Source organism: Talpa europaea, assembly GCF_964194135.1.
Source record: "Talpa europaea genome assembly, chromosome: 10".
NCBI classification, from domain to species: domain Eukaryota; kingdom Metazoa; phylum Chordata; class Mammalia; order Eulipotyphla; family Talpidae; genus Talpa; species Talpa europaea.
In genome coordinates, this window is record NC_140077.1 from 71654191 (window position 1) to 71663621 (window position 9431).

At 46.1% G+C, this 9431-nt stretch overlaps 1 protein-coding gene across 1 annotated transcript; it reads right to left on the reverse strand.

Annotated features, from left to right (window-relative positions):
* Positions 1-2872: 2872 nt before the first annotated feature.
* On the reverse strand, positions 2873-9217 carry IL19 (interleukin 19; the record flags this gene model as incomplete). The annotated part of the gene is made up of 5 exons (XM_084245030.1): positions 2873-2968; positions 4787-4858; positions 5737-5889; positions 8881-8946; positions 9074-9217. The coding sequence occupies 5 exons, from the start codon at positions 9215-9217 to the stop codon at positions 2873-2875; spliced, it is 531 nt and encodes a 176-aa protein (XP_084101156.1).
* Positions 9218-9431: the final 214 nt, after the last annotated feature.

Here is a 9431-nt window from a genome sequence, read left to right on the forward strand (position 1 = left end):
CAGAGTGCCAGGAACACAGTGTGACACTCTGGGGAGTCCCTCTTTCTTTGCTCTGTCTTGGTCAGGGCCCCTTTCTGTGCATCTGGGTTTAATGATTGGCGTTGCTGGCATCCACTGTAGTAACCTGGGCCCTGGTTACAGGTTTGGTCAGAACTAAGTGAACCCTCCCACACACACACCCCAAGGGGAGAAAGTACTGAGTCAGAAGATCTAAACTGGGGCCCTTCTGGATCTGTTGTCTCTTTGCCATGTGACCTTGGGCAAGTCTCTCCAGCTTCTTGATCCTCAGGTGCCTTCCTGATCCCATGAGGATAAGGCTCCTGACTTCTTCAGGCTCCTCCGAGACTTGAGTGAAATCATACAGGTAAAGTGCCTGCATGGCCCTGTCATATGGTTCCCTCTCCTTGCACCTTGGCAGTTGAAGGTGCCTACTAAGGGCTGCAGAAAACTCAGAAGGTATGATTGGGGAGAACATTTTATACTTGGCCCCTCAGGAAGTATTTATCAAGTACTAGCATTGTGAAAAACAACTTGACTGAAAACAAAAACATAGCTCTATGCTGAGTCCACGGTGGTTTATATAAGAGGTGGACATATTTTCAATTCTGGAAGGAGATAAAGGACAGCAAGACAAGTGAAGTGGTCAAAGTGAAGTAAGAAAGCAAGAGGTATGGGAGAGAGAGAGCTCCTCTCCTTCGGTAATTTATCTCCCCTCCCATTCCATTTCCTCCTCTTCTTGCACTACATCTGCACCCATTGATATGACCATATTTCTTTCATGCAGGTACAACTCACTATGCCAGTAAATTTCCTCCTCTCCTGACTTCCCATCATGCCAAATGACAGGGCCCAGGCTTTGGAGTAGGACACTCTGAGTTTGAATCCCAGGGCCACAATTAACTGCATGAACTTGGGTGTGCTGTTGAATCTCACTATGCTTCAGGCTTATTCTCAATAATCTTTAACTTAAAGGATTATTGTGAGGAGTAAAGGAGAAGTTTTCACCTCAGTGCTTGTACATAAAGAGTGCCCAACATGTGTAAATTGTTGATGCTAATTGTTCATTCTGGAATCACTCTGTCTGTATTAGAAGTCTGGCTCTGTTGCTGATGAGCTGTGTGTCTTCAGGTAGCCTACTTAACCTCTCTGTGTTTCTTCTTTATGTTGCTAACATTCAATGAGGTGGACTTTTTCATTTTATTTCATTTCTAGTACTTTTATTGTGTTGTCATGAGAATTAAATGAAATGTCTACTCATATTATATTGTGTATATTTCTTGGACTATTTCCTGGCATATAGAGAATATTGTGTAAATGTTTGCTATTACTATTGTTTTAATTCATCCAACTCATTTAATCAAAAAATATGAATATAACACTACTAAATAGTAGGCAGTGAACAGGCCAAATCACCCTCACCCTCACTGAGCTTTCAATGAGCAAATAATAAGCAAAATAAGGTGTTTTGGAGAGCAGCAAAGGAGTGTAAGCTGTGCTAAAGATGGAAATGGGGATTTTATGTTTAAACAAAACGTTTGGAGGCGGCTACCTGGTGTGCAAGGGGTTAAGTCTCAGCACTATGAAGCTGTCGGCAGCCAAGGAAGCACGAATTTGATCCCCAGCCATGGAGCTACCCACATGGCGCAGCAGACCTCTCCTGTCTCGCCCACTGCTCCCCTCAGCATTGTATTGCAGTAGATCTGCCTGTTCTGCTCCTCAGTCTCTGATGAATCCTCCCACCCACCCCCCATACCTCAGTTCTTACATGCATAAATAGATAAAATAAATCTTTAAAAAACAAATAAAAAATAAATGATACCTTTGGAGTAAACTCCAGAAGAAGGTGGAGGCAGGAACTGTGCAGGCTACTTTCTTTTGGCCAAGCCTCTGTAGCCAGGGTAGCCAGGGCCCAGGCTACTGCCCTGGATGCCAGCACCATGCCCAGCATGGTGCTTGGAGATGGGCAGTGGCTAGAGGCTCTGTGCCATCCTCTGGGTCATTGTGGAGTGCAGGTAGTGGTTAGAGATCTGAGAGACCAAGTTGGAACCCTTTTCGGTACTAACTCCCACTGGGGCTCCAGGGAAACACTCGGCCCTCTCAGTTTCCACAGCCCCTTGGGTTAAGACCCCCTTTTGTTTGCAGCAGTCTACATTCATGAGCCTGTGGCTGACACTCCTTGAATCAGAAAACACTTCCACAAATTGATACAGGACAGAATTTATTTAGAAAAATCAGTCAGTACAATGTGTACTACAGAATATCGCTCAGCTCACATCACAGACATGGATAAACAACTTCACAATAAATTAGGGGAAGCCGACGCTTGCCCTTCAGGAAGGCTCACAGGGCTTTTTTTTTTTTTTTTTTTTTTTTGGCAGACAAGTTTCATCATAAATATGACCTTAGGTTATTTGGCTACTTTCAAATGGGATCAGACAGCCTGGGACCAGCCCGTAGGACATTTGCTGTAGGATACGATCAGCTCATACCTAGATTTTTCTCTAGAATGCCTTAGCACAAAGGGCCAGAATTCCAAATCAGTGCAGGGTTTTTCAAAAAAAAAAAAAATCACTTGCTATAGAATTGAGGGGGAGAGGGGAAGAGAGTGGTGGACAGCCGTGTGGACGGGCCCAGTGGACTGTACATTGGAGGACTATGGGTGCCTTCGTGGTGGGCGGTTGTGCATCAGCAAACATCCGAAGGGGTATGATTCTATACCTTTAAATCATATGCAATGCTGTAAACCAATGTTACCTTTTAAAAAACTGCATTTGCATAAAAATGAGGTCTGCCCCATTCCCCAACCTTCCATGTTGGCTGATTCCCCCAAAAACCTCCTAGGGGGTCACTCCTGCAACGAGGCTCCTGATCATCAGGCAGTGGAAGTGTCTTGATGATTCTTGTTGATCCAGGCTAAAAAGATGTCAAGTTCTCCCAGAGACTTAATGGCAGCTGATGGGACATCCAGCTAGAACCAATGAAATCATGATCAGAACCTGCCTTTCCAGGCTACATCATAGTTTTCAAATCACCATGTTCTGGTGCCCAGGAGGCTTCCTTTTTACTCATCAAATACACTTACATAACATTCAGACTCCAAAGTATTTTCCTAATAGGCAACCCCAATTGTTTTCCACAAATAAGCAATCAAATCATGTCAGAACAGACTCTGACCTTCTTGTCAGCATGGGCACCATTTAGGAGTGTGGCTGAAGTGCAGTATATCAGGCCTCATTCCCAACCTACCGAGCCAGAATCTGCATTTAAAAGGAACTCGATTTGCACATCAAAGACATCTTTACAGACACATCACCCAAAGCAGTGATAGTGAAGGCAAAGATAAACAGCTGGGACTACATCAAATTAAAGAGCTTTTGCACAGCAAAAGAGACAATAACAAAAACAAAGAGAAACCCCACCAACTGGGAGAACATTTTTGCACCCAACACTAATGATAAAGGACTGATCACAAAAATCTGCAAAGAGCTGATGAGACTCAACAACAACAAAGAAAATAATCCAGTCAAAAAATGGGCAGAAGAGCTTAAAAGAAACTTCTCTGAAGAGGAAATGCAAATGGCCAACAGGCATATGAAAAAATGTTCAACATCACTTGTCATCAGGGAAATGCAAATCAAAACTACCATGAGATACCATCTTACACCAGTGAGAATGGCACATATTAAAAAAACTAGCAACAACAAATGTTGGCGAGGGTGTGGAGAAAAAGGAACTCTTCTGCACTGTTGGTGGGAGTGCAAACTGGTCCAACCACTGTGGAAAGCTGTGTGGAGATTTCTGGACCTACTAAACATAGAGCTTCCATATGATCCAGCAATTCCACTCCTAGGTATTTACCCAAAGGACACAGAAACATCAATTCCAAAGAACACCTGCACCCCTATGTTTATAGCAGCACTGTTAACAATAGCTAAGCTTTGGAAACAACCCAAATGCCCAAAAATAGATGACTGGATCAAGAAGATGTGGTACATATATACCATGGAATATTACTCAGCATTCAAAAAAGATAAACACATGCAATTTGCTGCAACATGGATGGCGCTGGAAGGGATCATGCTCAGCGAAATAAGCCAAAAAGAAAAAGAAAAATACCGGATGGTCTCACTCATAGCAGGAATCTAGAAAACTTAAATAAGGGACCAGGAAAATGAATAACTATAAGAAAGTGAAAATCAAAATCAACAAAAAACTATGAACCAGAGACACTTTTAGGGGGGCGGGGGCGGGAGGGGAGGGATTGGGGTCAGAATGGGGGGCTGCAATTGTATGGGGAATATAACAATAAAATTTATAAAAAAAAAAAAAAGGAACTCGAAATAATGCACCTGAGAGCACTGCTTCTCCCTCTACCTCTGCACGACATGTGCCTTCAACTGCCACAGCCACACGAGAGGCTCCCTCTTCAGCAACACACCAACTGCTAATGACAGTTCCTGACAGAGACACCTCCAGGGCCACGTTTCATGCATAACAGCTTAAAATTCCCTGAGGATCTTTGCTCCCATCATAAACAGTATTTTTTCCCTCAAATCTTAAACTTGTGAGGGGTTAAGGATATGGTAGAGAGATGAAGGGTTAGGAGAGTCCAAGAAATTAGCAAAAGCGGTAAGACCAATGCACTCTTTGCAGTCACACGGAACTGGGGTGGCCTGCATCCCATTGACTTGTGAAGTGAATGGATGACTTTGGGGTGAAGAGGCCAAATGCTTGGCACACTCTCCATCAGGCCCCTACATCCCAACCCCCTTCTCCCTGCTCTTACCTGGTTATAGTTGTCGTGGACTGTTCTGGTTGCATTGGTGGCTTCCTGCCTGCAGTGACACAGTGTCCGCTCCTGGCATGCAAAAGCGAAAGTGCACACATCAGAGGAATTTCCAGCCCACCCTTGCCTGCTGCCCCCCACAAAGATGGACCTTTCTGCTTCCACCCAGGAGCTGTAGAGGGGAGTAGTCTATTTATAGAATCACCCTGCTCTTGACCAGAGTGTTTGCTTTTCCTGGGTGGACAGCCCACAAGAAAGACTGGGGAGCAGGCGCCACACCTGTCTTGTCCCCACCATGAATGCATCAGTCAGCAAGACAGGCACTCAGTAAGTACTTGTTGGGCTGGTTAATGAAATAATCGGCTAAGTGAATCTGCTTGGTTCCATTATCTTAATGTAAATGGGACCGAGGTCATGGCCTCTTGCAACAAACTGAGAGTCCAAGACGGAGAGAGGTGAAATAAGTTGCCACATAATCATAGCGATAAAGCTCGAACCCAGGATTTTTCCTGTTCTTTGTTGGTCTGTTTAGTTTGGTTTCATATATAATGTTTGTTTTTAATAGATCATGATAAATTTATAGGCAACCCGCAGGTATAGTTTATACCAGAGAAACCCCAAAGGTTAATCCTTTTGGAAACCTCAAAGGACCAGCAACAAAGAAACTAGGGAGATGCTAATGATGTGCATGGAGTCCTTGGCACGCCTCTCTCACCACTTAGGGCATACAATATAAGTGATTACCCTAGAAAGATTGTCTTTGAGGAGCCCCACATCTAATGAGGTTTCAACGGGGAGGAAGCCCAGAGAAGGAATGACCACTGGAGGAGATTTTTGACCACTCCAGCAGGGCATTTCCTGTGAGTCCAGGAACATTCTGAAGCGGACCTGGGCCAGCATGTCCTGGGAGACAAGAAACAGATGCTTGAAATCCTGACCCAGTGACTCACACATTGTTGCAGAGTCTTCTGCATGTAGAGGAAAGAGTTGGCGATGCTGCTGATTTTTCTCAAGATTTTGGGGTTTAGCTCCCGGTGATCCTTGAACACCCGGTCCACATAAAATGCCAGGAGGTTCTTGGTCACACAGCACACGTCTAAGAGCTATAGACACAAATTGCACAACTGTCAGAGGAGCCTTTCTCTTATCATCTCAGAGACCAAAGCTGTCTTTTCAAGTAGAGGCAGCAGGAAGCAAGAGAACTGAAACCTCCGAGTGTCCTTCTCCTCTTAACACACCTGAGCTGCAAAGCTGCTTAAAGTAAAGGAGCGATGGCGGCCCACTTCCCTTCTTGTGTGACCAGGAGATGTGCCAGCAAGGCAGGGAGCCCAGTCATAGACCAGAACTCTCTACAGCATCACAATGAATGATGACATGTCATCATTTACTTCTGCTTAAACCCTTCTAGGAATCAGGCAACTCCCTTTTGAAAGGACGGACATAAGAGCTTTCTTGAAAAGTACTTCCTTACATTGTGCTGCAGCTGCCTCTCTATAATGCCTTCTGTCCATCAACACATATTTATTCAATGGCTACTGCATGCCAGGTGTGCATGGGACATGTGCCCCTGCCCTGTAATAACAGTGTTTATCCCAGCCACCCCACTCACTCCTGGCCAGGGATCAGTGATGGGGCTGAGATGTGCAAGAACAAAGAATGGCAGCCATGAATATGAGCCCATCCAGTCTGGTCCACAGCTGGACTAACACTGATCTCCCTGAGAGGGCTCCACATTCCCAGACCACAGCTCAAGCAGCTGGCCAGGCCAAGTTTCCTTCCAGTTACTTGCAATGGCTCTGAGAGGGAGAGCATTACACAGCAGTTGTACAGCTCAGTCTAAGGAGGGAGGCACCCACATAGGAGAGCCCATCCATCTTCATTCACATTAAAGTAGCAAAAGCATCCTTAGCCCCAGAGGCAAATTTCCCTAGTTGGCAAACTCTACTTATAAGATAAAAGCCCACTGCTGGGCCTCCCTGGTGGTGCAAGGGGTTAAGCACAGCATTGTAAAGCAATCCGCAGCCTGTGCAGCACGAGTTCAATCCCAGGCTGGCCAAGGAGCTACCCACATGGCGCAGCAGACCTCTCCTGTCTCACCCACTGCTCCCCTCAGCAGTGTACTTCAGTCGATCTGCCTGTTCTGCTCCCTACTCTGTCTCTGGTGAATCATCTCACCCCTCTCACCTCTGGCCTGTATCCCCATTCTTGCATGCAAAAACAAATCTTAAAAAAAAAAAAAAAAAAAAAAAAAAACCACTGCTTCCACTCCTGCTGAGTCCCTCAACTAAAGAGCAAAATATTGCACACCTTTGCTTATCAGGGATGGAGGGAGGAGAAAATCTCCATTTCTTTATGCTACATCAGCTATTTCTAGACCTTGGTACAGAAAGATCTGGAAATACAAGCATGAGACTTGGAGGTCTATTCCTGATGGGACCATTAACTAGTCATTCTCCCTCCCAAGGTGTCACTTTGCTTATTTGAAAATGATAGTTTAGGGAAAGGTGGACTTGCAGGTTCCTTCTAGTTGTGATATCCTGAGTGTCTTATACAACTGGTGAGAATAATTTAGTAGCTGGCTAACTTGCTTGCCACAAAGAAACTAAGCACAATACTGGCTGCAAAAATCTCCAGCAGGGCCTCCCCGGTGGCGCAGTGGTTGGGCACTGGGTTGCGAAGCTGCCCACAGCCTCTGGCCGGTTTGATCCCCCGCCACCAGGTGAGGGTCCCACATGGCACGCAGACCTCTCCTACCACTTGCTGCTCCCTTCAGCAGTGTACTTCGTCAGTCTGCCTGCTCTCCTCTCCGCTCTGACTCTGGTGAATTCTCTCACCTTCCCATGCTTCTGACTGTACCCAGTGCTTGTATAAATAAATAAATAAATCTTTAAAAAAAATCTCCAGCAGACAGACAGAGAAGTAACTCATTACAGATACACCTTACAATCTAACACACAAATACTTGAAACTAATTAGATCTTCTAGAATGCTTGTAAGTACCAGAGGAGCTCACTTTCAAAGGCAGTTGTCTGAGGCTCCATCTGTAAATTGAATTATCACCTCATAAGTCAACTCTTTTGTAATTCACTTATCTCATCAACTCGTCTGAACATTTGGCTGATCTCCTCACGGCTTTGCTGACTAGAGCTGTACATTGTAAAGGCCATTACCAGCCTACATTTCTTTTTTTTTTTTTAGAGATTTATTTTTTTTTATGCATACAAGAGCTGCGGTGTAAGCCAGAGGTACAGGGGGTGAGAGGATTCACCCGAGACAGAGTAGGGAGCAGAACAGGCAACTCCCTTTTGAAAGGATGCCTTCCATCCATCAACACGTATTTATGAAGTACACTGCTGAGGGGAGCAGTGGGCAAGACAGGAGAGGTCTGCTACACTGTGTGGGTCAGCTCCCTGGATAGGGATTGAACTCAGGCTGCAGTGGCTGGCAATGCCTTGATAGCACTGAAATTTTAACCCCTGCACCACCAGGGAGGTCCACCAGCCTACCTTTCAAAAAGATTTTGTGGTTATATAATCCTTCCCTCAAAATCCTACAGAGACTTCCTACTGCCTCTGTTTTTAAGACCCAGGCTCAGCTTGCCTTTTAAGGACCTTGGTAAAACAATCCCAGCGTATTTTTCTACCTCCCTCCTCTTTTACACACCTGTATGTCTGTCCCTCACCCCAGAGACCCTGTTCTCACACAAACACATCCACTGATCTTGTGCCCTGTGTTCCCTTGTCCTTGCCTCCCTTTTATCCACTAACCCACAGCTACTCAGCTTTCAAGTCACTGCTTATTTTCTCTGCTCCTCGGTGAAACCTTCCAAAACCACCCTAAGTCACAGGCATGGCTCATTTCAGCGCATGCACCCTCAATCACCCCTTAGGTAAGTGGCACTTCTTTAATCCCTCCCAGAGATTTCAAAGTCCCTGGGACACAAGTGTGTCCTGTTACATTAGTGGACAAATAAGAAACCAGGAGAGTTCAGAGGACTCACCCACCGGGGCTGAGGGAAGACTGGCTAGAGATGCTTTCTTAGCCCAGGGCCACTTTGTGTATTAAAAAGAACAAGGGTAGACAAGGACCAGTACCTTAATACTGTGCAGGGTGTCCGACATGACCAGGATGGTGACATTCTGCAAGGTGTCCCTGGCTTGCTGTGAAGGGACACATGAGAACAGACACAAACGGTGAGCGCTCTATGCTCTCCTGAGACACGCAAGACCTTGAGAAGGAACTTGGCCACGACCCCTCGCGCAAACCCTCCGCCAAGTCCATACTCACAATGTCTCCTTTGATGTCTTGGAAGCTCTCCTCTAAGTGGCGCATGTCCGCGGACACCAGGCACCGCCTGAGGCTCCGGGCGCGCACGGAGCACAGGAAGAGCGCTGCGCCCAGGAGACACAGGGAAACACGCTGCGCCTTCATGTCCTGCGAGGAGGGGTGGAGGTTGGCTGCTCAGCCGAGAGTGGAGAGAGTGGAAGAGAACCCTGACTGGGCTCCCCTTTGGCTTTTTCCAGGACGGTCAGACAGCAACCAAGGCTCACTATCACAGCCTGCCGAGTCAGGCCTGTGTCTCCTCCTCTGATCTTCTTGACTTAATTAAATGTGAGCCTCCTTCCAGCCCTCGGCCCACTTCCGC